Consider the following 27,873-nt stretch of genomic DNA (forward strand, 5'->3'; position numbering starts at 1 on the left):
GCGGTTTGCGCGCTGTTGATACCTTTTGTTTGCCTGATGATGTAGTATCATTCCTGAGGTTTAAGCACTCACGTGAGCAACGCGAGAGTGTAAACACGATATTCCCATTCCATTGGCGCTGCCCGGCGCTCAGTCCATTTTTCGTGCGTGAGTCAAAGGACTGGCAGCGTGTGTTTACATTCAGCCCTCTCGCTCAGTTGTCGCCCGACGTTTTAAGCGGAAAGTAAGGAAGAGTCGCCCGGTAAATAAGTATGCAGGCTGAGTGTAAAGACACCCTCTCGCGTCCCGTCGATGCTGACGCAGCAATGTTTCCGGCAGCGCGAGTGGTAGGGGAAGCGGTTGAATGTAAACGTAACATTATGCCTCGTGGTATACCAAACGATAACCGAAAATTACACTACTCTCGCCTGATAATCAGTCCTTAGAAATGCTTACCGACTATGGTCAATTTGTTCGGTTTTGTTATTTTTTTTAATAAATTCTAATTCAAATTAAAATTTTGAAGGTAGGGCATCCCCATATATTTAGTGTGGTTTAAATTATATATCTGTTCATTATATCAATGTAAAGAAATAAAAATAAAGTTAAAATGTTGTACGTTCTTTGTCTATTCTAACAAAATAGTGCTTTATTACTATGGTCATAGGGGCTCCCTTATCATTTGCCATCCCATCCCATAAATAGTATACAATTCCTATTCTTCTTGTGTCCTTATCTTCATAATTTCACAGTAATCTTAAATATAAAACAAATACACGGCTGGCGGTAGACTTAGGTGAGTTGCAGGTTACTATGTGTAGACTATTTTGTATGTCGTGTCTCGTGGTAAACTAAAGTACTTTTTGTTGATCCAACCAAAAACCAATTGCAGAGTGTATAACGAGCATTTTTATTAAAGAAACCATATTATATTTCTAGTATTCGCAAGCTTTTATCGAAATAAACCTGTATAAAATAATAAATAGACCAAAGATTCCTTTTAATTATTAAGTCATGCATCATTAAAGTGTTGTTATTTTTTTCATTTCAATATAAAACCTTGTGCTACTAATAATATTTAAAACAGATAAAAGAAATACAGAATATAAATAGCTGTATCAAAGTCCGACTCTGACACAACCAACGGATCTTTTACGTTAAAGCTTGCTCTTAAATTATACCCAACTTTTTTATATCTTATTGTTAGTTGGAATATTCTGATGATCCCCGAAGAACCTAGCATAAAAATACGGCCTAAGTTAGCGACTTTCAAGAGGTATCACATTTCAGAGTCAGAATTCATGATAGTAAATAAATTGTTGTGTAGGAACAACAAGTAATAATCTTTTTCAGTTACGTAATCCCACGCCACCCTCACGCATGCATTACTAAAAAAATGTCACTATACAAATATATAGCACTCTTTTTTATAAGACATCAATGATAAGTATAAGAGTGCATGGATTATTTTTAGTACAATAGTTTTCAAAACATCACGGGAGAAGAAAGATGGTAGACCGACGGAATCTTAGAAGAAATAAAATGCCCATTTGACTGCACCTAATTATTTTATTGGTATGCGAATTATAACAGATCTAAGTTATTTAAAATTGAATGATTTTGATTAGGTAGGTACTATTTATATATTATAGATAGAAAAGCAAAAATTAGCTTTTATTAAGAAGTCTCGTCAGTTGTATTTAAGTACCAACATCAAGATCGTTCAATAGCGGTGTTAAAGGGCAAAAGCCAGATCTTATTACATAAAAATATTTTACGGGAACGGTTACAAGAATGGATTGTATAAAGGAATTGACGACATAGTGTTCCTAATTGTAGAGTTCTACACTCCACGTACTTTAGTGTATACTTGAATTACATTTCACATTTTCTACTGCTTTAATAAAAATGTTTTTAATAGGCACAGTAGATGGAATGGAACAGCATGTCTGAAAGGTAGCAAATTTAACAAAATAACATAACATAAAGTATACTATGGCAAATATTTTTTTTTGAATCTGCGTTGTAACTTTGTTGTACGCAAAAAAAAAAGTTTTATAAAATATAAAACTTTTTAATCCACATGTGTATTTCAATCAAACAAAATGTAATTACAATATTAAGTTTTATTTTACATCATGTTAATATTCCAACACATTTATGGTATGCTGGTTGTACATGTTAATAGGTGAAGTACAGAACACTTGATTATAAAAATGGCAACAGAAGGCCATTTCCATAATAGAGTAATTTGCATTAATAGAACAAGATAGTTCGAAAATAAGTTGACTATACAATTGATCCAATAAAGAATCGGTTATCATTTTAAGTAGGTATTCTGGACCTAAATTAAAATAATAATTTATAAATGAACCCATCGAATTATCTTCCCTTCCATTATATATCAACAAAACCGTTCACACAACACACAGAGTGAAAGGATAGGGAAAATGTTACTTAACTAAATCAGTCAACGTTATAATTATTACTAAGTTTTGTAATGATAAAACAGAGTAAACATTTATTATATATGATATCTTGCACAGAAATCACTGCTTATCTAAATAATATTAATTATATTTGGAATACCTAATAATTAATTTTATACAAAGAATAAGGAATGATTTCAACCAAGTGATGCGGGAACTTTATAAAAAAAAATATGGTATCAAATTCGCGATGGAATGAAGAAAAGACTCATTAAAGTCTATTATACAATTTGTCCAAGTTACTTATTGCGTAAATAAATTTTAAATTTTGTATAAAATGTCGATTCTTGAATTAAGAATGTTTTGTTACTATTGATCGTTATCATATTATATTACATAATATATAATATAATAATTACATAATCATGTACTTAACCGAATTGAAAGGAATATCCAGAAGCCGGGAATGCACCAGCTGAAGAGAAATTAAAGTTTTGTCTACTGGGATTGAAAAATGACTGGAATACCACATTCGGGTCGATATCTGCAAAAAAAAAATATTTTGTTATCATAAACTGAATTCCTAGTACACATTAATACTACGCAATATATTCCAGGACAGCCGCGTTATAATTTCAAACTTATGTATGATTGTGCGAGGCTATATATAAATCTACTAATAGTTACTGTTTGGACCCTATTCATTTGAATATTTTGTAAGTAGAAATAAAGTAACAGGCAGCACATTACAGTAAATTGTAGATTTGCATTTTGAAACCTACCTTTCACTAACACAACACTACGAAATATTATGGTATATGGTGGATACTATTTGGTGGACGAGTATTACATGTTTTATGTCTTTATCGTTAACGCCGTGGAATATTCGAGAGGAATGTGTATAATTTTATAAAAAGAAATAAAATTATATTGCAGTTCCACGTTCCATTTTCAAATTTAGTATATATCTTTTTTAGAAATTTTATACGCCTTTTGCGATACCAATATATACATACAAGTTCCTAGTAATATTGATAGCACAAGTTGTAAATGGTGTGAAATAAAATTAAAAACTGACAAATTTAATATACAGAGTAGAATCATCACAGACTGAGCTACACAATCGAGTCGCCGTTTGTGTATACAATATGTGCCTACACTTGTAATATTTCTTAGATTTACCATAGAGACTAAACAAACTTACTAATGTGCAATTAGTAGTACAATCACTCCGCCTATATACTCACTACCTAGATACTACAGTAAGCAATAAAATTACGTATCCTCACCTCATCACATTATATATTAACGTTACAGTGGTGAGGTGAGATAACGATTGTGCAACAAACAGGCTGTCAAAGATATGCACATACCAGCCATGTCTCCGCCGTCTTCGCCCAGGTCCTGTCCGTGGTCGTAGCGCGCGCGCTTCTTGGGGTCGCTGAGCACGCCATACGCCTCGCCCACCTCCTTGAAGCGGCGCTCCTGCTCGCGCCTCTCAGTGTCCGGAGCGCCCGCGTGCCGGTCCGGGTGGTGCACCAGGGCGCGCTTCCTGCACATAAATCCAACCAACCCAACCCTCACTATGATGACTCTCATGACTACTAACAACGCTCTAAGGAATCTCTTTTTCCTCTAACTTCCTTTCATAAAATTTATTTTGTATCTGAATGTTTTGGTCTACAATCTTCAAGGCTTTGGAATTCACTCCCTGAACACAATCAAACTAAATATACTTTAAAAATTTCATGCTCATCTTTTAAGTAATGTATTCATCATATTAAATTTATCTGCATATATATTATGTATATTGTATATTTATATATATATATATATATATATATTACAATAATAATGTATATTCTATTCTAATTTAGTTTTACTTTAGTCTAATATATGCATATATGTAATTTATAATATAATCAATGTTAAGCCACTGTCAAATATCTCTGCATTTCCCGAAAGGTTGACTGGTAGAGAATGCCTGTCATAGTCGATTTGGTGCCACCATGAAGTATGGGTCAATAAACAAATACTTTACCTGTAAGCTTTTTTAATATCGTCTACGGACGCAGTTTTCGCCACTCCTAGAATTTTATAGTAATCCTTTCGTTCAGATCTTTTGAGCGCAATTTTGGCTTCATGCAGCATCTGCTTATTTTCTTTGCTTTTGTCTATTTTGTATAGTCTTTCATAGTCCTTCACTGCATCCTGATAATTGCCAAGTTCAGTGTGGCATTTTGCGCGACGAAGCAACGCCTTTACATAATTCTCGTCGAGTTCTAGCGCTGCTGTGCACGCTTTAGCGGCTTCTATTGTTTGATTAAGTTTAGCACATACCGTTGCCTTATTAAAGTACAACTTAGCATTGACTGCTTTATTGTTTTTGTCTATATTCAACGCTTCGTTGTAACGAGAAAGGGCTTGTGGCCAACGTCCCATTTTAAAAGCTTCATTACCTGTAGGGAACATTAATGATGTGGTTACTTCTTTAAATTTTAGTAATCTATTATAAATATAAATAATAATAAATTGCCAAAGATATGTAAGTATATTATTCGGACTGTACTTGTATAGTTTACAGTAATATTAAAATAACCGTTCTTTACTACATGCATATGAATATAAATACGGTATATGCACCAAAATATATTTTTTACAATTTCTGTCTGTCTGTCTGTTTGTTCCGGCTAATCTCTGAAATGGATGGACCGATTTTGACGGGACTTTTATTGTTAGGTAGCTGATGTTATAAGGAGTAACTTAGGCTACTTTTATTTTAGAGAAATAAAGTTAGATTCCACGCGGGCCGGCCACCCGCGGCCAACAGCTAGTTTATAATAAATATACCTAACGCTTATTATTTTTATACCATGAGTGTGTCAATAAAGGAAAAGGGTTTGTATGATGGCAAGCCACCTCATGAACGCTTACATCAGCGGAGGCATCAGTGTCTTGCCGACGCTTACAGAAAAATTCTGGTTAACAATGCCCAGTAATGTCATCATATCTCTACCCAACTTACTCGGCACAAATAGAAATATTCCGCAGTTAGTTTAGGAATTACGTTATCTGTACGTGTTGTAATGTTGACAAAGTTGGTCTAGTAGGTGTGATAGCTTATTGTGCAAACAATAAAATCGATGGAGAATGAAAATACCCATCTAGTAACATATACAATTAAAACATTTTAATATTTGGATCATTTTTACCTTCTTCTTTCTTTTGTTTCAGTAATTTAGCTCTTTTATATGTTTCAATAGCTTTTTTGTGATCTGGAGCAAGCCGCAAAACTTGTTGGAAGTGTTTAAAAGCTTGCTCATCCTTATCCTAAAATAAATTAAAAGTAACAAACGTTATTCATTTAAGTAATGTAACACGAGTTATTGTCTGTAATATCGCTTGTGTGCGATTGGGACACATTGCTTAATAGAGATAAAATGTCTCATTCTATATTGTCTTAATTTTTGAGGGTATCAACAGGTAACAAACATATAAACAAATTCACTTTCACATAACAGTAAATATTTTTACTTCGTTGAACATTTATGCCTTCTCTGCAAAGTAGAATTTGTACAATTAACTCACAGAAACTGCTACTGGAGTTATCTAATACCTCAAGCCAGACATCAGAAAATTTGGTAATTACCGTTATACGTCTAGAAGGTGCGAAGGCGCGCAGGTGGTATTCTCCTAGTAGCAAATACATAAGTATCTCATGAGTTCATATTCAATTATTTTTTATTATAAACTAAAAAAATCAAGAAGCAATACCTTGCTTCTACCATTGAGTGGTCGTAGTCTTGTTTGGCATACAGTTATACACCAGGTGACTTTAATTGCTGTTTGATGAAAATTAGAGTATGCTACATAAAGGCATGGATTGTAATTAAATATCTTCAGCCAAATACCATCAACCACGTTACAGCCAGCTGACTATTTGTTATCTTCAATGTTTCACTATGAAGCAATTTGAAGATGGAGATCATTGAATTTTAGACATGTTTGCGACTGCTTCTCCTCAACCCTGGCTACCGTAACCTGGGAGCCGATTTGCACTAGGCTTCATAATAAATACAACTTTCCTAACCATCTTAGAAAATTTCAACAGATACCAAGGAGGAAATAATTGACTATAAATGACTCTGGCTCGTGGTCTATAAATAAGGACGCATGTAAGAACTGATAGATGTGTACATAAAGTAGATAATAAGAAATCTGATTCACCGTTTTAATTCAGAACCTATGAAATAATTTAGGTATAAACTATTATTTTATGCACACACATTGGAATGTGCCTAAAATTATGTTTAGTTTCTTAATCATTAATTAATGTAAGGGGAAAATATCACTCATATTTATCATAATAAAAAAATGTTTACCTCAAAATAAAGGCACAATCCTCGTACATATATAGCTTCGGCATCTAAACTATCAAACCGTAAAGAATCGTTAGCAATTTCTTGAGCTTCCTGACAACGCCCAAGCATTGCCAAACATTCGGCTTTCGTGAGCTTCGCCCTGAAACAATATCATAAATCATAGTACTTTATGTACAGATACACTATAAAATCCTAACAATAGACGATGACTGTCTCCTTGCGTTAATGCTATAATAAATAATATCTCTGTATGTCAAATCTACATGACAGATACCTGATCCTTATCCACCACTGTTAAAGACCTTAAGAAATGAAATGTCATCATAATTTCAGCATTTATTTAAATTTTGGTTTTAGGTTAACTTTTATATCAATACCTAAGTAATATAAAATATATTAGCTGTTTTCTTCTTTCTTGCCGTTTTCTTAGTTTAATTTATAGGTATATATATCATAAGTACATATATATATTAATATAATCCACATACGAAGTTAAGTTGGCTGCTAGCATAACACTACGCTACCAAGGAACAGGACATTGTTGACTACATCCGGACTAAAAACAACCTAACATTGAGGGTGACGCAGTTGGAATCGAACCACAACGCGAGCTTCAAAGCGTTCCTGGCCCTGGTCCCCACCAACATGCTGCCCACCTTCATGAAGGAGGACTACTGGCCGAAGGGGGTGGTCTATCGGCGCTACCGTGGCAGATTGCCGTTGTCAGTGCCGTGATCATAGAGACAATTTTATTTACATATTTTATTATTATTTCTTATGTATGTTAGTCTATAAGGTATTTATAATATGGGCCATGTAGCCTGAATTAAATAAATAAATAATTATATTTTACATAAATACGTTATATTAGAATCTATGATGAGTGACATTAATTTATGAATTAAAAAATTGTGAACATTTAAAACATGTGATATTAGCTAGAAGTGGAATATAAATGAAACCATAAATATTAATTTTTTTTTCAGGATAACAAGTTAATTATTTTATAATATTAATTTACAAATGCTAGTATTGAATTACAAAATCATTATATACTTCTGTTAGGGTTCAAGTCATTATTGGCAAAAAAATAGATAATTTAAAACATTAAAAGGAGGTACTTTGATTATTACTGAATTAGTTGTGATAACAACCCCACGCTTCTTGGTATAAAAGGAGGGAAATTTTGTGAGCCACAGCATTCTGGTAACGACAGCGGAACGTGCCAGTTGTGTATTTTAATAAGTGGAATTGTGATAGATATATATACTTAAATAAATAAGTAAAATAAATATTACATACATTTATTAATACCCGTAGTTATTAACCAACACTTCGTAAGAATAGTCTGTTTACTACTTACTTGGCACATGAAGGGCTATAGTCAAGGCAACGGTCCATGCAGAACACTACGCGGCGATAATCACGAGCCTCCATTGCGCGTTGAGCATCTTCATGTAATCTCCTTAGGGACTCTAAGGCACGTCGTTCACTGGTTGCGCATTCTGCCCCACCTAATTCTTTTGCTTTATTGACAGCCTGCTCCCCACTAGACATATCACCTTTAAATAGGAATAATATAAAAAAAATTTTATACTTTCTAGGCATTACACTGTTTAGTAAGGTGAATTATTTTATTACATCTGTATGATGAAATGGCGACAGGTCATGGAAATGAGGACATGGTTTTAATTTATCACTCCCAAACATTTAATATATGGCCCCTAAAACTAAAACTGTACAGGTTTACTACATATTTATATTGTTCTTTTGTATGTAATTGAATATTGGGACATAAAGAGGATGAACGAAAGAGGTACACATCTGACATCTGACAAATGTAAAAATTGTGATGAATCTGTAACCACAGAAAAAGACAACTCTATATACAAGGGAGTTTTTTTATTTATACCACTAATAGTAATGTTGCAATGTAACAGATTAAATTGTTATGATAATCGACAATTTTGTAAAGAAGAATAGACCTTGCTAAAGGTTTTAATTTTTTTTTTGTAATAAAAGTTGACAGATATAATAAAAAGGATGAAAGATTACTGCTGCAGCTGTAATGTGAATGATATTATATGTTTCGATGAATATGTGGTGTGAAAAGAATGGACAAGATAACAAATTAATATATTAGTGGAATTATGAATGTAGTGTTGGAGAAGTTGAATATTTTAAAGAAAGTATTATATATGAGCCGTTGGTATGGATATAAGGGCAAAGGAAGGCTGAAAAAGTGATGAAAAAATAATATGGCAAGAAAGGGAGTAATGATGAGATGACTGTGAACTGGGATGAATGGAAGAGAAAAATATTTATGTTGACCCCAAATGAATGGGATAAAGAAAAAATAGATGATAATGATGTTAGGCACCCCACACCTCCAATAACATTTATGTAAATGTTTATTATGCAATAATATTTTACTCGTTAAATCCAATTGTAGTACTGCACACATAAATGGCTATGAAAACAACCTTAACATTATAACAAGTAAAATTATAGAATAATGGATGGACACAATTAATTCTCCCTTTGTTTTATTCACTATATTATTATGTGATAATATACATAATAATATTAATGTTTACTCAATCATTTGTTGCAAAATGTTTCAATACCATATCTATTTAATACTACTGTGCAATATCACTGTAGGTGTATGGGGTTACATAGTACTCATCAATAGTGTTTTTGGTAATTATTTTTTATTCAAAAGAATCTACTCCTATGTTGGTATCATATTTTTATGTTTAAAGTAAGTTCTTTGTGGAAGAAATATTATAATATCATACCTAAAGCAATGCAACATTTTGCTATACGAATGTAGCCTTTTGTGAATGTAGGGTCCAAAGAAACAGCCTTCTGAGCATCATCTAAAGCTTTCTTATACATGCCCAGCATCATATAACAAGCAGATCTATTTCCATAGTAAGCAGCATTATCAGGACATAGGTTTATTGCCTCATCATACATAACAAGTGCACCTTTGTAATTTTTGAATTTATATAAATGATTGCCACTTTCTTTCTTTTCTTCAGCCAACCTGATAAACATAAATTGTTGATTTAGTTTATTACAGAATATATGCACCTTAAAATTAAAGACATACCATTAAATTTATTCTTATTATTTACACTATATTAATTTATATATGTTTGCATATATCATTATATGTATTTCATTGACACATTATTTATTGTACCTATCTTTACCACTGGACTGGAAGAAATCCCTCTTTTGGGATAAGTCTGCCATTGTACCCATTTATTATATAAGTACAATTATGTCCTTTTATTTATAATGTTATTGTACAATAAAGTATTACAAACATACACATTATATTATAAACGTATGCCTGAATTAATACTAGGAATAAACCATGTGTCAAACTTACTATAAAACAAAGTTATTTATAATGAAACAATATTTATCTTTAAACTTTGTTTCATATATGGTCTAAAGATACATCTGCAATGGCCTTAATATAAGGGTGTGACTCATCATATTCATCATCAACATTATATTCCACAATTTAGGTTATTTCTCTTATTTTTCTTGAAAAATGACTGTATGGATTTGGAATAGAATGATTTATTACATTTGTTCTCAAATTTGCGTACTGATGAAGAAATTGATCACAAAATGTCACAAAATATCAATCGTACAACGATTTATATAGTTGTCATCATTTGGCTTTAATATATTAAAACTAAATTGTCTTTACTAATTGGTTTTTTAATACATACATTTCTTGATTAGTTCCATTATAAAAGTTATATACTTTTTTGAAATAACCGATAATGAAATATAAACAAAAAATACAATATTTCTCTGCATTTCATATCCCAAGTGCAATCATTGTTTACTTAATATGATTTTTAAATATAAAAATGTTATAAATTACATAGCTATTAGAAAGACTTAGATAAATATAACTTCATTTTATGTGTCTTTATTTCAAGTAATATATTTGAAGAATATAAATGGATGTATGGTTTCTGTATATCTGGAGAACATAAGACCCATGACTCAATTTAGATTGATTCTAAGTATTAAGTATCTTTAGGATTACTTTGAAAGTATACACATTCAACACGTTTTTTTGTATTATGACTGATAAAGAAAATTATCACAAGTGAAATATTAAGAAGATGAAAAGATAATTCATTCACAGTTTAAAAATTCCAAAGATAAAGAGGTTTATCAGGTTTAATATTAGGAAATCATATATTTTACACTTGTTTTGTTTTTTTATTAAACTCACCAAACATTTATAAAACTAATAATAATAATACAAACTAAATATAGAATAATTAATAAACCTAAATTAGTCCAGTTACATTCTATATAAGTAGAGAAAATACATTACGTACACAATAACATTAGTACCATACAGACTACAAATAGTCTAACTAAATTTTAAATCTGCTACTACTAAGTACCTACTCTCTTTTGTAAATGCCCACATAGAACTCCTGGCTAATGTACGACAAGTGGGTCAAATGTCAAGGTACTGACAAGTTACATTTTCCATTCTCTGCTTACTAATAATATTGTAAAGGCAAAAATCTTTTACATGTTTCTAAAAAATACTAGAAAATCAACGAACGGATTATATTTTACTAAAGAAAAGAAACAAAACATTATTCACTAGAAACATTATTGTGGGGGTAATGGTCAAATAACAAAATATTTACCTCTCTGTGCTTTTAGGAACTAAATCATCAATGGTTAAATCCAAATCCACTACATCTGAGTCTGCCATTTTTGGAATTATTTAGACAATTTTAGTTACGTGTTGCAAGTAAATTGACCATTTATTTTGAAGATTTGATATTAAATCTTTTTTTTCTTTCAATGAAGAGAATGAGGTAGTAAATCGTTTTTCTCTAATTCATACGTTTTACGACACTGGATGCAAGTCGTTTTGAGCTACCACAAAGTTACCAACATTAAAATGTTTAAGGTCGTAATAAGAAATAAAATATCCGATAAAATATCGTATATGGTCTCAATTGTAACTTTAACCTCGTACGTCTACTTAATGTACTTTTATCGATTTTCGGAAATCAATATCTAGTAAAATTTAAACAATTAAAGCGTTATCCACTTAAAGCGAAATGGCCTACTATAAAAAAAATCAAAATATCTTTACTCATGTATATTGCAGACTCTTATGATATGTCAAATCTACCTTCGTTAGGAATGATTTCGAGATGAGAAGAATATAACAAGAAACTCAGCTCGTATTCCTTTCAAATAAATGTTATACATGTTTACAATAATGCAGACCATTTTTAAATTCAAATTAGGAAAAATAGAGTAACCGTTTGCTATTCGCTAGTGAAAGTAGAGATGTGTCAACTAGAGTTATTAAATCAAGTTGCGCTGAATTCTAGTTAACATGAGTTGAATTCTGCCAACTCGACTTGCAAGAATTCAACTGGTAAATGAACGAATTAACTGAAAAAGCTAGCGAGAGCTTGATTCTGTTGTAGAAAAAAAGAGTAAAATGTAAAAAATCCGAGCATTTTTTACATTTTACTCTTTTTTCTACTATTTGACATTGAAAAATGTTAGCATATTTTATTAGCATTATTTTATAACAAGTTTTTTATCATTTATTAACACATATTTGGACTATAAATATTTTGGCAAATAATTAACAGCAGTAGTGGGTGGAAGCATAGAGTTATCGTATTTAGAGAAACAAAGGGTAAAATGAGCGTGATTTAAGATAACAACACAATGTATTCCATAAAATCTACGAAACAATGAAAACGCTTTTTATTCCTTTTTTCAGTACGTACTTCTAAATATAATGTCTTCTACTCACAAGCGTCAGTTACAAATTTAACAACGAGGTCTCAATAAAAATCATTCCTTAAAAGGTAAAAAATATTCATGGCTCAACATTGGCGAATTATCTAGCGGGATGAATGACATACTAAGTACGTTGCCCAAACTTCTTTTCTCATATCTTCAAAAACTCTCATGGAAATACTACTGAAGATTAGCAATTTATGAAAAAAAAAAATCGATTTTTTCAACCCATCACATAGGAAGATCCCCTTAACAGCAGTAGTGGGTGGAAGCATAGAGTTATCGTATTTAGAGAAACAAAGGGTAAAATGAGCGTGATTTAAGATAACAACACAATGTATTCCATAAAATCCTTTTTATTCCTTTTTTGGATAAAATAATATACGTCAGTTACTACTACTAAGAAAAAACTCTACTGATCTGTGCCATGTATGTATACGTCAAAGCCATGACCATCAAAATGTCAAAATGACATTTATAATTTTTGACTTGTTTTTCTTGAACGCCGATTTACTAATATTACACTATTGAAAATTTTATAGTTTTAAGAAATAATAAATAATATCTAATGAATTTATGTACAATTATTTCTTAGATGATGTTATAATGGAGGATACAATTTTGTCAGTTAGCGATGTGTTGCTTAATAATGGTGACATTGAGTGGCAACCACTTGCTCTCACTTTGGTTGAATATCCTAAAGGTATCCAATTATTTAAAATATGCAGCATCTTTATGAATCAGTACAATATAGTAACAAGCTACAAATAATAGCTATTTATCACCAATGATACCTGAAACAATTTTTTTTTCAGGTGATATATTAGGAAAATTTTTTGCTCTTATAAGCTTAGCTCCATTTGGAATTGGTGCTGGATTTGTTGCACTAATATTATTTAGACGTGATCTCCACACTGTAAGTGGTTACTTGAAATTGTTGAAATAAATAATTACAATTTTTTTAACAATATTAAAATGTGTCCTTCTTTTGCAGATTGCATTTTTTATAGGTACATTAATTAATGAACTTTTGAATATTATTTTGAAACATACTATTTGTGAAGCTAGACCAATAGCAAGAGGACATTTATACAATGAATATGGAATGCCATCATCTCATGCCCAATTTGTTTGGTTTTTCAGTATTTATGTGTTATATTTTGTATTAATCAGGTAAAAAAATATTATAAATTATGTTTTACATGTATGTACATTCCTGTACTTAAATTTGTCACTAATATAGGCTTACTTGATAATATATTCAAGCTGTGAAGTACTCTTACTACTTACCTAAAACACCTGGCCTTTAATCCTTTTTTTTATATTTACAAAAAAGGATTAAGAGTATTAATAGAATAAGACAAATTTATAGAATTTTTGTCTCTTTTGTGTGCGTGTGTCTTTTATGTGGTAAAAATATGAAATTCTTGTTAATTTCATTCTGAAATTCTCCATAAATGAATTCCAACTTATAGATGAAGCACAATTATTGAGTTTAAAATGTTGATTGATATATTATATGTGGAGTACAATTGGCTATGATATAGTATGATATTTTAGCCAATTGTACTCTACATAGTAGAGCAGTGTCTGTAAAATTCTATTCTATTCTGTGCAACATCTTTTGAATTATTATTATCTTATTGACATTATAATTGTGAAAGTTTGTAATTGCAAATATACATGTTTGTAAATGTAAATATAAAATAGTATAAGTTTGTAAATATAAATATATTTGTACAAAAACTACTGAATGGATTTTGATGAAACTTTAGAGTTAGATAGCTTACACAATGTAATGATATATATAAACTATAATTTAAAAAGATGTCATGTAAATTGGGCAATATATAATAACAAATATCAAGTAAGTGTGATGCAGACGAAGTTTCATGGGTGAGCTAGTTAAAAATAATTCTTATTATATTTTTTATTCCAGATTACACCATATAAATAATAATAGTATAATATCTGCTCTATGGCGAATGGTGATTGTAGCAGGTTGCATTACATTGTCTGTATTAGTCAGCATTGGAAGAGTCTATTTGCACTACCATACAACAACTCAAGTAATTGTTGGTGGATTTGTTGGATTCCTATTTGCTTCTGTATGGTTTGCATTAGTGCATAGAGTTTTCACACCAATTTTTCCTCAGTTGGTGTCAATGTAAGCAATTGTTTTATTATTATTTAAAAATGTTAATATTTCCTTGCCTAACTCTGGCCAATCCATTTATGAAATTCCAAAATAAGCAGAACAATTAAATCTTAATTATATACTGAAAATGAATTATAAAAGTTTTTGATTATTTGAAATTGAACCTGAGATACTATCAAACAATAATAATAATTTGTCAGTGTAAATATTAATATATAGTTTGTTCGCTTTTTTATATTTTCCAAATAACCTGCCTACATGTTACAAAGCTTTATCTTATTAAATTCCAGGAAGTTATTTGAAATGCTGATGATAAGAGACACCACTTTGATACCTAACGTGTTATGGTTTGAGTACACGACGTCGCGACAAGAGGCACGTGCACGCGGCCGGAAGCTGGCGGCGCTGAAGCCGACGCAATGACGCTGCGCGTTGCGCGCCCCTGCCGCGCTGCCTGCACGCGGCTGACGGCTGCTGGCCGCCGCCGCCCTGGCGCTAGCGCTCGTCGGCGGCGTCATTTTTGCCGGCGCGGAGCACGCGCGCTCTTGGTTTCCTTACTGACTCGGTGTGTTCTTTTCAGGATGTAAGTGACTGCTTGTTTCTATACCGTATGTTAGTGATTCAGGGTGTGTTCTGTTTAAATTATATTTTTATAGAAATGCTAGGGTTAATCGTTTATAGAATTATAAAAAACTTAAGTACAATTTTATCTAAATTATACTTAAAATCGTGAAAGGGACTTATATATATTTATGACATAATAATTACTTTAACTGATAGTGTGTCTTTGTAGTCATGACTATTCAAGTAATTTTGTAATAGTCTTAAAAAAATTATTTGCATGTAATGAAAACCCATCCCTAGTACTTAGTATACATAAATTAACTGTGTCAAAAGTACCTTTCACAGTTTCTTGGTTGTGTTAATTATAATAGAGTTTGTATAGCATATGAACACTACAGCAATACATAATGATAATCTCAAAAATTTGTGGATACATTTATATATGTTAACCTGTTAACTGGGTAATTAGCAGCATACTCTTTCACTAGGACGAGTATGTACCACAACATAATTTCATATATATATTTTTGATATGAAATTTTCCTTTATATATATACCTAAATAGCACAAGGGAAAATACAAAAACTTTGTTGTTGGAAACTACATGTCCTACCCGTTTCAGGTTCTAGGGCGCAACATAATTTTCAAGGATATATTAATATGTCACATTCGATTAGCAGGCTACAGGTTTTCAAAAATTAACATAATCTGTAGAAATTAAATATGTGCTCAGGACCAATAGAAGTGTAGCTCAATAATTACAATTTTCACTACAATAGAAGTGTAGCTTTATTACAATGTTCATATTAATTATACATGCGTATTTTGAAATCAATTGTCAACATTTGTCATCACATGAATTTCTTGCTTAATTTGACACAAATGTGTCAGCAGCAGTTAGAAAATTATTAATTCATAAATACTAGTACAGAAGTTTATTTTTATATTCAATGTTTTTGTCACTTTCCTTACTATGCATGCACAGGCAAAATAATAAAAGCATGCAATGATTTTATTATTTTGAGGATTTCCTATTTAAGTTTAGTAGTTGTTGATTTCCTACTGCAATTGCTGTATATGATTGTTTACAATCAATGTTCATCTTTGGTTTTAGATTTTAGTAGCTCTCTAGCGATTCAAAGTTCGAAGTTGCTAGGTTGCGTTGGATAATAACTCATTTGTACTAAGATATCATGCTTATCTATGGCGTAGTGTACTCGCTTATCAATTTGTTGTGTGATTTCCTGTTTTGTAGTGCTTTCAGCACGGCCGGACTGCAAAACAGGAAATCAAACAAAAAATCAGCACTCCAATATGAATTTAATGTTAAAGTTCTTGGCACCTAACTTTTAAACGGCTTTTTTCGCCTCAGTTTCAATAAAAGTCGGTTTATACAATCGCAGTTATGTAAAAATTCAATTTGCCATTTTTCTTTTCATAGCTGCATATATCTTCCAAGCTATCTTAAGAAAATGTTTTAAGTTTCTTGTTAAGTACATTCTTGCAGTTTCTCTTAGTACCTAAGCAGTTTGTTTATTTATTACTATAATATTTTGATGCGCAGGTATATATTTAATTCTTGCATTATTTTTTTATAATATGTCCTATTTAAATACAACTGCTAAACAAGATGACTCGGACATTGACATGGACATTGAAAATCTTCCATAAATAATGTAAAACACCTGTTATCTTATACTAAGTGTTCTATATGGTATACTTAATTTTTATGGTTTAATATCCCCTTTATTGTGCAAAAGTTCATTATTTCAGAACAATAATATGGACATATTTAAGTTTCGTTTAACATATTTATGTTGTTATGTGTATGTTAGTACTTACATGTATATCCCCCTATTTGGAAATTAGTCTTTTTAATTTTCGTGAATGTGCTTCCAATTTAATGGCACAATTAATGGAACTAGTACACTATTTATTCAAATTCATCAGGATATGTTCAACCAAAGTTATACTCTTCATTAACCGGAAAGTAATAACCTCTTCCTTTGCCAAGTGTGTAATTTATATTTAACTGGTGTCAAATCTGGAAGTAACACAGAATTTCATATTGTATAAAATGCGTGCCTTGTTTATATATAATGATGATTTTATTCGAAATTTCCGAGATTTTTAAGTTGTTATCAAGCAAAAGTTTTACGTAACTTTTATATTGAATCTATTAATACAGTAAAGTATAGACACCTTGGAACTAGTAATAGAAGTTCTATACAAACCAGCTTTACACGAATGAAATAGTTATGTTATGAGCCATGAGCTGCGCATACATATACTCGTAGTATGCTAGTTTAAATATATATATCTATATGTATTGCACATAGTATATGCATTTTTGCATAAATGGTAGTTTTTACAAACAGTTTTAAGATCTTAATTTATTAAATGAATACTACAATAGAAATGTCTGGTATTAGTGCCTCCTTTTGTAAATGCAGATTAATAGTTAGTTAATATAGATGTTGTTAAATATGATCATAACTCAATATAATTAATGAATAATATTGAGTGAGAAGTCTAATCTAGATAATGTATTATGTATGGATGGTATTGACCTACTGATTCCGAAATAATTGTTACTCCTACTAATATTACAGCCAAAAAATATCCATATTAATTTATAGTTTATAAACTCAATGTTAGGACATTCTTGACTGTACATTTGTTGTCAACACCGTGTATGTATATGATATTTTAAAAACATACTCTCTAACTTAAAATGATAAAAATATTGCACAAATACGTCGAAAAAATCATACAATTAATAATAATAAAATATAAATGCCAGAGGTCACAAGCAATAATTAGTCAATAATAAATCAAAAACAGTAAAAGAGTACGTGCCTAAGTTATCGACAGAGATCTAATATATATCTACTTATTTTGATAGTAAGCCTCCTAGGAATGATATATACTATGTTGTAAACTTTGTCTTTAAACTCAGGTGCAATAACTTTAATAACTTAAGTGACAAATAAGGACCTCAACCTTGATTGTATACCTCTACCCTAAGAACTATATACATTAGAGCTATATTAAACATAGTAAAAACAATTAAAATCAATTCATAGAAGAAATTACATGCTTAGATGAGAGATAGGGACTAAGAAGTTCTACTAATCCTTTAAAAATTGATGCGATTATTATTGTTGGTGAATTCTTTACTTATTTAAATATGTTCTGATTATTAATGTATCAAGTGGGTAAGTAAGTTGGCCAAATTATATCAGAAAGAAGTTTGACAAAATTGTCACATGGCAGCCATTAGGGTTTATCGTAAGAGATTATCTATAAATTACGTCACATGTTGTGTTGTGCGACAAGGAGTGACAGAAATCATTACTTTCTATACGTAAAATATAGTATGTTTATTCTAGATTTTTTAACACTTAACAAATTAATAATACTTGAAAATAGTTCCAATTTCTATAAAAATAAAAATTTACGCCACTCTAGGGATTTTACAAATGTGAATACCTGAATAGAAAGTGGGGAAGGGGGTGGGGGAATATCATGAAATTCATGTGACGTACCTTAGTTATAGATGATCTCAGGCTGGAAACATTTGTATTTTAATCAGATAAAACATGTTTATATATTATGTTATGAAGAAGTAAAATGTTAATCACATACTAAGATTTATACATCATGTTTTAATAATATAGAGCAATAATAAGTAATAAACATGTTATCGTGACATACTCCATAGTAACTTATTTATTACCTCAATTGTCTTTTTCTCTTCCATTATTTAATAATATATTCCATAATTTCTCATTCTACTATATGTATATTTAGTATATATGTTAGTAGGTACTAATTCCTAGACTTTTAATTTTTTATACTGCAGTCACGAATTGCTGTGTCCAAATTTTGTTGTTAAATGGGTATATCAGATACATGCAATTTGTTCTTTGATTAATGTTTTATAACAACAAACATATAAAGCATTTTTTAATCAATAATCATTCCAATAATTATTTTTACGTATTGTGATCATTACCAGATAGGTAATGCAGATGTTTCCAGACTACGCTAAGAATAGTTTTTATAAAGTGACGTGTAATGTATAATATATGTTTGTATTTATTAAAAATCATGCTCAACGTTTTATTAAGTTTCGTATTTTTTAATTATTGTGAAGTATTCGTCATTTAATAAATTGCATTATTCCCATGGGTGCTTCTTTTATTAAAAATTAGTACATCTGAGTGTTAATTTTTTTTTCTATTTGTTCGGGCACTTGGTTAAAATTGATTCCGACCTAAGTATATTAATAATCATGTTTAATTTTAATGCGTAAATGCGAAGTTCATCTAGACTACAAATCTAGTCACTAAAAATAAAAATATACAATTTTAGCATTAATTCATGAAAATTAAAAATTCTGTGCGTTTTACCTCAATTAATATACTGAGTTTTATCGTGTTTAACCGCTATGGTTCAGCTAATTATTCCATAAAATTTTTCAAGCATACTCTTGAAAAATAAGTTTGAAAAATTAATGTGTGTATATATGTGTAAACAATTGTGTGACACTTAATAGACCTATGGCATTGTTTTCTATTGTGTACCTATTTTTAAGGGCATAATATCCTATATATTTAAGTATTTATTAATGTTGTATATAAGTCATTAATGTAAAAATTCAGATTTTTATGCTTCTAGTATTTTTAATCAATATTTTGTTGTTGTGTATGTATTAATGACTACATACAAAAAGAAAGAAAATGTTACGCTTACCTTATAAACATATTTTTAGCTTTCTCGATCATATATTTAAAACAGTTATTATTAATATGCCTGTTCAGACAAAAATACAATAAAATTATTTTCTTAATTTTATTTATTTATATAACGAATAATAATTATTTGTAATTATGTATTGTTTGGTGATTTATCTCCCTCTTATTGTATCCTGTCCTGAAATATAAGATATGTTATTATTGGTGAGATATATGTCAATATATTCGTATAAGGTTTACTTATTGAGGACGTGACGTAATGTTTTCTGTTATAATAATAATATAATCATCTCTATTTCTCTCAAATAATAAACTATTAAAATAGCTGCTTATAATGAAATTTAGAAGTAATAATAGAGACAAAACGCAGAGAATTAATATATGCGCTATTGTTTCGATTTGTTGGACCTAGTTCTACAATTTCACTTAACTTCACAAATTCTACAAACATCAGAAACAATTTTTTTACTTGAACAAAATCCCACAGTACCTACTGAGACTCTGATATTAGTAAAATCTCCAAGAAGGGGTTTTCACGACTATAATTTCAGTTAAGAGTACCTAGTCTGAAGCATTACCACGAAGTTGTTACGGACGACGTTATAATGGAAGTTCTAAGTGACATGACTATATCTATCTATTTCTATTACTGAATATACCATATATTGGATATAGCTTGGATCTTAGATTATCGTACATCACTATAGGATTGTTATGAATTTAAAGTGACACCGAATTTTGGTATAGTATTTTAATTATTATTGTCAATGTTGTATATTATTTTACTAATATTAAAAAAGGAAAAACTTTTGAGGATGACTATTTGCTACTTTCTTTCATGCAAAAAATATCGAGTGATTCACATGAAATTTGGTACACAACTACATTATATTCTAAATATAATATTAGGATACTTTCGTTGTTTCATGGACAGTTAATAGGTACTTAAATACTAAAAGAACTTTTTACCGCATAAATCTTCAATAATGTCTGATATAATTTGTTCGACATTGAATAATACATCCTGCGACGTACTCGACACTGAATAGTCGTAAGTTTCTTCTGTTTCAGTTCTATTTCGTTTCTGTTCAGCACTCTCTGTTATCTCGCCACTAGCCTCGTAATCACCCGTAATGCCTTGTTCAAATAACGTGTTATTTAATAGTGCGTTGTACAGTATGATTGAGTTATAGTTACCACTTTCAGAAATGATTTGCAGATTCCATTTTCATTTTATAGCAAGTAGGTGCGTAAATATTTCAATAAGGAACATGAGTGCAGAAGCTGGGGGAATGTACTCTCCATTAGTGACATACGTAATAGCAAGCATTATACCAAGTCAGATTGATATGTACAAGGTTCACGGCGCAGAGTGGTCAATTCACGACGATGGGTAAACTAACATTAACTAACACCGGCAGCGTAAAGATCCTGTTAGCGCAAGCATGTGCATTCTAATATTCTACATAAAAAAGTTTAATATACAGCAACGATTTTTTTAATTAAAAAAATTCTAAAGTGCTTGTAATGACTTTATTTGAATAAAGATTATTTCTATTTCTATTTCTATTAGTATAATTATTTAGGTACTAGCGACCCGCCCCGGCTTCGCACAGGTGCAATACTAAATATTAGGTATATTTAGTATCAGAACACTATGCATGTATTATTATCTACATATAAACCTTCATCTTGGATCACTTTATCTATTTAAAAAACCGCTTCAAAATCCGTTGCGTAGTTTTAAATATGTGAGTATATATAGGGAGACACAGCGACAGCGACTTTGTTTTATAGGTACGAGTACTATGTAATGAGTACGGATTGTCTTAATGGGACGTTTCATATGTATAACCAGATTTTATATATATATATATATAATATAAATAACCTACCTGGATGAGTTGTGCTACATCAGATCTAATTAAAAAAATATATCATAAAAACAATATTATCATTTATAACCACTCAATAGTTAAAGACAAATTTTACTTACAGTCCGTTAAACTTTGGATGCCATTGAACTAAATGAATTGCTATTTTCCGTCAAATTTTCCAGCCATTGCTGTAAAAATATTTTAACACAGCAGGGAGGTATTTAATCTGTTTGAGCTAACAAGATTTTGTGATAAGCCACTTACCTTATCACGAGGGATCAGACGATTAGCTTTTTTCATAAAAGTAAAATTTGCTTTCTGCCCCAAATCCACCAAATGCTTTGTAACTTCAGTAGTAGACATAGCTTTATTCAACATTCCTTGTAATGTTTGCGGATCTTTTTCCAGCAATCCCGGAAACATTACAACTAAAGGTTTTATGTGAGGATCATCTTCACATTCTACCTAAGAAATCTTTTATGTTGTATGGGTACTATAGTGATTAGGGGGGATTAGAGATTGGAGACATTTGAAGGGATTGTTAGTAATGACCCCATTGCTAGCAATGTACCACGTCGATTGACTTTCACACGGTTCCCCCTGGAGATCATTGTAGTAAACTGCCATTTGCAAAGAAGTTAATCCACTAACTGATCTAACTTTACGATCATCTTATACTGGTGCCCTTCCAGCGTAAACCGATTTGCTCGATTTTGAAGTAATAGTTTATCACGGCGTCGCCTTAACGCAGCAGGTCAGTTATTTCATGATGGGAATTTACTACAAATGAATAGAGGTAGTTTCCAGGACCGTTTGTGTGCGGGTCCTAGCCTGGTTTGATTTGATTATAATCAAATAATGCATTAACAGTAATGTATCATACAAACAGACTATTACTATGTAATATAATGTTATCTGTGCTATTACTAACAATCTCCCGTGGAAATATTGGTTTAGGTACTTAGGGACCTTTGGCAGCATTAGTTCATTACATTTATGTACCTTAAAGTATTACTCAACGCCTCCATCATAAAAAGGTTAGGAGAATACACGACGTACAGTAAAAGTAAAGCCAAAAATATTAATTAAATCAGTACAATTTGGAAAGCATATTTCTAATTTCACATTTACAGTACAATGGCTTCACATTTGTTGTACGTAGCGGTCCGTCTTGATTATTATTGCTCAGGGAGTCCGCATAATAATTCGTAGGTATTGTAATCATAGGTAGGTAATTATGTCAACTAAAAATAAAAACTGTGTAGGTATTCAAATTTACGAGTTGCAGTATTTCTTCCGCGTCAGAGCCTGATGATGACAGGACTATATACTAGGATCCCCTGGTCGTATGGTCGGGCGGCGAAATAAAAATGCTCGGTTGTTATCTTGTACTTGGTAGGAAGGCACCTATCGGGTCGCTGTCTCGCCGGTGAATGCGGACCGCTGCGCGGCCGCGCTCTTTATATAGACGCCCGACGGGTGGCCTTCCCTACTGCAACTGTACGTTGCGTGATTTATTTTTATTAACAAAAATGATCTTACAAATTTTGCTTATACTAATTATATCTAATTGATTCCGTCGTGTACATTTCTCCCGCCGTCGCTATCCTGCGATTCTACTGGTAGCACGACGATTCGTTTTGTTGGTCTTCTCAGGGTGCGCCCGTTGCTCGTTGTGATGTCTACCACTCGCACCGTGTTGGGGTTATCTTTCCCGGGGTAGGTCTTCACAACGCGTCCCCGTGGCCATGTATTTCGGGGTAGGTTGGGGTCGCATATGATGACTGTGTCGCCAACCTTGGGGGGAACACCGGTACCTCTGGGGCTCCCGCCGGTGTTGAAGTAAGGGTAGGTATTCCACCACCCAGCGCCTCCAGAACTCATCTGCTAACGCTTGTGCTCGTCGCCAATGATGTCGTGCGTTCATATCTCCTTTGTTGAACACTCCGGGATTAGGCACGTGTGAGTTGGGGCCGATCAGGATATGGTTCGGTGTTAATGCCTCCGGATCGCTCGGTGTGACGGACACGTGAGTGAGAGGTCGGGAGTTGACTGTATTCTCCACCTCGGCTAGCAGGGTCACCAATGTCTCGTCTGTGGGATAACGCTCGTGCAGCGTAACTCGTAGGGCTTCCTTTACTGACCGCACCATGCGTTTATACCCCGCCCATGAAGGGAGCAGCGGGTGGGATGTACCTCCACGCGATGCTGCGGTTGGTGGCCTCCTCTTCTAGTGCTGCCATAGCCGCCTTGAGTTCCTTTTCAGCTGCCTTGAAACACGTAGCGTTGTCGCTCCATATTTCCGTTGGACAACCTCGCCGAGCCATGAACCTCCTTAGGGCGGCGATGGCTGAATGAGTGCCGAGGGTATGCACCACTTCAATGTGTATGGCTCGTGATGTCATACACGTGAAGAGGGCGCCGTACCGTTTTTCTCGGTGCCGTCCGACTGTGGTTTCAATGGGGCCGAAGTAGTCCAGCCCTGTGTAGGTAAAGGGGCGAGCGTGATGCGCTAGGCGGGCGGCAGGCAGGTCACCGGTCGGTGGGCTTGCTGGCTTCTTTCTTCTTATCTGGCAGACCAGACACCCCTTGATGACGTTCCGTACTGTGGGTCTTATTTTTACAACCCACAGCCGCTGCCGTAGCTCATTCACTACCGCTTCTATACCGCCGTGGTGCATTGTTTCATGTATATGTTGTATATACAGACGTGTATATCTGTGTTTCCCGTCTAACACGGGTGGGTTGAGTACATCCTTTTCTACGTTCGATGTTGCTGTAATTCGTCCTCTTAATCGCAGCATTCCGGTTGTGTCGATGTAGGTACTTAGCGCTGTCAGTCTGTCTTGTTTATTCAATGGACTTCCCTTTTTTATTCGCAATATTTCATTCCCGAAACTATCTTCCTGGCAGGCTCGCATCCACATTCTCTCGGCTTCAAGTAGGTACTGCGCTGGCACCGGGATGCTGGGCGTCGTTATTTTCGTTCTTCCATTTCTTGTTATGATTTTTTCATTATTCTTTTTTTCCAGTCAACATCGCCCTTTTCATTCTGCTTGGTTCGTTTCTTCGTGGCGGCTACAATATTTCTTTGAGGTCGACAGAGATCGACAAATTGTAGCACGCGCGCAGTCGATTTGATGAGCGGCAGCCACCGCGAGAATCGGTCGATGTCAGGTAAGTGTGCGTGAGCCGTACTTGTAACGGTCACATGGCATCTCTCTCGCTCTTCGCCCGTGACTGATATCGCTGTCCTTGTTTCTCGCGGCCACTCGTTTTCTGGCTGATGTAAAAATGATGGCCCGTTGAACCATCTGTGCTGTGGTCCGAATTCGCTTGGTATACCTCGGGTGGCATCATCAGCTACATTTTCATGTGTAGGGACCCACCGCCATTCATTTTTTTTTGTTGTGTCTTCTATTTCAGCCAGGCGGTGAGCCACAAAGGTCTTAAAGGCCCTTGGTTCTGACCTTATCCATGCTATATATATATATATATGTTTTACTCGCTATTTCGTAGTCGTGCTCCTCCGCCACGGTATGTGCGAGGCGCGCACCCATTAACGCAGCTTGAAGTTCAAGTCTCGGGATTGAGACGGGCTTGAGCGGTGCGACGCGACTTTTAGCGGCGGCCAAGGTGACAGGTGTGGTACCGTCGGCTCTTTGTGACAGCCAGTACACTGCCGCGGCGTACGCCTCTTCACTGGCATCCACGAAGGTATGCAGATGATATGACCATTGGTGTGACATCATAGCATCGTGGTATGCGTATTTTTGTGTACAGTTCGCAATGATGTCAACCAAGTACTCCATGCTGGCTGCAGTTCTTCTGGTAGCGATTCGTCCCAGCCTGTTTTATAGCGCCATGTATCCTGCAGTAATCTTTTCGCTGGCGTTGTGATGGGTGATATGAGGCCAAGGGGGTCGAAGTGCCATGATGATGCTGAGCGCTTCTCTTTTCGTTGGTATCCGTTTGTTTTCTAATATATCTTGCGGCGTTTTTATTTTGTTAACTTGAAATTTTTTTTTTTTTTTTTTTTTTTTTTTTTTTTCGGACTACTCTAATGCTGTTGGCCGTAGCTGGCCTTTACAGCTTCACCGGACGTTATGGGGCGAGTGCAGATGGCACTCCAAACCCGCGGAAGGACTTATGGAGCGGCTGAAGGCCAACTCCTGCCCGACGGATACGACTTTAGTCTGAGGGCACCACTAGGGGTTCGAAACTCGGCTCAGGCCGTCGTAATTTCGATCCCCGTTTGAATTGGACGGGGGATCGATCGGAGGGGCGCCCGAGGGCGCCGGTGTGGCGCGATATTGTGTGTTTGAGGTCGTCGTCTTCGCCGGCGAGGACGGTGTCGTGTGTGTGTGTGTAAAAGTGTGGTCGGGGTGGAACGGGTGGGCCCGTGGGGAGGTTACCTGCCGTTATGGGGTCGTCGGGGTCAATGAGAACGTGCCTCGGGCGACGTTGTCGCGTATGTCGGATATTACTCCTCGGTGCGTAGTCGACCGCACTGACTATAAGCGGATTAGGGTGGGATTGGGCAGAGTCGAAGTAGCGTCGAGACGCTTCCTTCATAAACTGCTTGATGGAGGGCAGATTAAGATCGCGGTGGAGATCTACGCTGCGAACGAACCACGGCGCACCGGTGGCTCGACGCAGAAACCTATTCTGAATGACCTGCAGTTTGTTGATTAAGCAGTAGGGTATGTGGGCGAATACGGGACTAGCGTAGGTCATGATGGGACGGATGCAAGCCTTGTATAATGTCAGCTTGTTGCGAAGCGACATTTTACTGTGCTTGTTAATAAAAGGATAGAGTCGCCCTAGTATAAAGGCGGCTCGGTCGCGGACATGCTTGATGTGAGGACGAAACGTTAGTTTCCTATCTAGGGTGACGCCGAGATATTTCGTTTTCGAAACCCACGGGATGTTTTGGCCGAATAGTTCGATCGGATGATTCATAGAGTCGAATTCCCTGCAGTACACTGCTGCACTTTTTTCGGGATTGACTTCTATGCGCCACCGAGAACCATTCGCCCAGTATCGTTACGGCTTTCTGAAGCCGTCTGGCTATTGTCGCACGGGACTTGGCGGATGTAAAGAGAGCCGTGTCATCGGCAAACAGCGATATTTCGACTTTTAAGTCGGAGAATTTAGGGATGTCGTTGGTGTACAAAAGAGCATCGGAGAGAGGACGGCGCCCTGAGGGACGCCGGCTCGTATGGGGTGCGGGTCGGAAAACGCTCCGTTTATACGGTAGCGATAAGAGCGATTCGACAGGAAGTCTCGTACAATGAGTACTAGCCTGTCGGGGACACCTAACTGATGAAGCTTGTAAATCAAGCCGTTGTGCCAGACTTTATCGAAAGCCTTAGCCACATCGAAAAATAGGACGCCTGTACCGCCTTTGGGGGACTTGGTGGCGAAGTACAGAGTGTTTTTGTGAATGTGCTCCGTGATGCGGTGCACTTGATGGACGCATGAGTGTTTGGCTCGGAAACCAAACTGCTCATTGATGAGAAGGCCTTTGGAGTATATAAACTCCTTTAGGCGAGCGAGGAGGATTCGCTCGTACAGCTTGCCTATAGCCTTGAGGAGGCTGATAGGACGATAACTAGACGGGTCGGATTTATTTTTACCGGGCTTGGGGATGCCAATGACCACGGCTTCTTTCCAGCTGTCTGGAAATATAGCGTTGGACAGCGCCGCGTTAAAAATAGCGACGAGTAATAACAAAAGTTGGGATGGCAGACTTTTGACTAATCTATTCGATATGCCGTCTGAGCCGGGTGATTTTTTGATAGGTAGTTGTTTAACTAGCTTTTTGACCTCATCAAGCGTGACTGGTGAGAGGGATTCGGTGGGCGGGGTGGACGCGATGCGTTCGACTTC

At 34.2% G+C, this 27,873-nt stretch overlaps 3 protein-coding genes and 1 long non-coding RNA gene across 4 annotated transcripts; 1 reads left to right on the plus strand and 3 right to left on the minus strand.

The window, feature by feature from the left end:
• Positions 1–1,539: 1,539 nt before the first annotated feature.
• Positions 1,540–11,698, minus strand: LOC131852584 (dnaJ homolog subfamily C member 7). The gene is made up of 8 exons (XM_059203256.1): positions 11,497–11,698; positions 9,592–9,842; positions 8,154–8,352; positions 6,791–6,929; positions 5,621–5,738; positions 4,450–4,867; positions 3,782–3,960; positions 1,540–2,952 (listed from the first exon to the last, which is right to left on the minus strand). Exons 1-8 carry the CDS (start codon positions 11,562–11,564, stop codon positions 2,840–2,842), a joined length of 1,485 nt encoding a protein of 494 aa, XP_059059239.1. The 5' UTR covers positions 11,565–11,698; the 3' UTR covers positions 1,540–2,839.
• A 1,433-nt stretch (positions 11,699–13,131) lies between these two features.
• Positions 13,132–15,210, plus strand: LOC131852592 (dolichyldiphosphatase 1-like). Its single transcript, XM_059203279.1, has 5 exons — positions 13,132–13,325; positions 13,438–13,538; positions 13,617–13,795; positions 14,562–14,789; positions 15,071–15,210. Exons 1-5 carry the CDS (start codon positions 13,199–13,201, stop codon positions 15,201–15,203), a joined length of 768 nt encoding a protein of 255 aa, XP_059059262.1. The 5' UTR covers positions 13,132–13,198; the 3' UTR covers positions 15,204–15,210.
• A 2,093-nt stretch (positions 15,211–17,303) lies between these two features.
• LOC131852593 (uncharacterized) lies at positions 17,304–23,289 on the minus strand. Its single transcript, XR_009357945.1, has 5 exons — positions 23,261–23,289; positions 22,246–22,379; positions 21,074–21,241; positions 20,103–20,282; positions 17,304–17,388 (listed from the first exon to the last, which is right to left on the minus strand). It is a non-coding gene; the product is annotated as an uncharacterized LOC131852593 (long non-coding RNA).
• Positions 23,290–23,686: 397 nt separating this feature from the next.
• Positions 23,687–24,133, minus strand: LOC131852731 (uncharacterized). Its single transcript, XM_059203456.1, has one exon. The coding sequence runs from the start codon at positions 24,131–24,133 to the stop codon at positions 23,687–23,689; it is 447 nt and encodes a 148-aa protein (XP_059059439.1).
• Between the last annotated feature and the right edge of the window lie 3,740 nt (positions 24,134–27,873).

This window comes from Achroia grisella, unplaced genomic scaffold (genome assembly GCF_030625045.1).
Source record: "Achroia grisella isolate CSIRO2021 unplaced genomic scaffold, CSIRO_AGI_Agris_v1 utg856, whole genome shotgun sequence".
NCBI lineage: Eukaryota > Metazoa > Arthropoda > Insecta > Lepidoptera > Pyralidae > Achroia > Achroia grisella.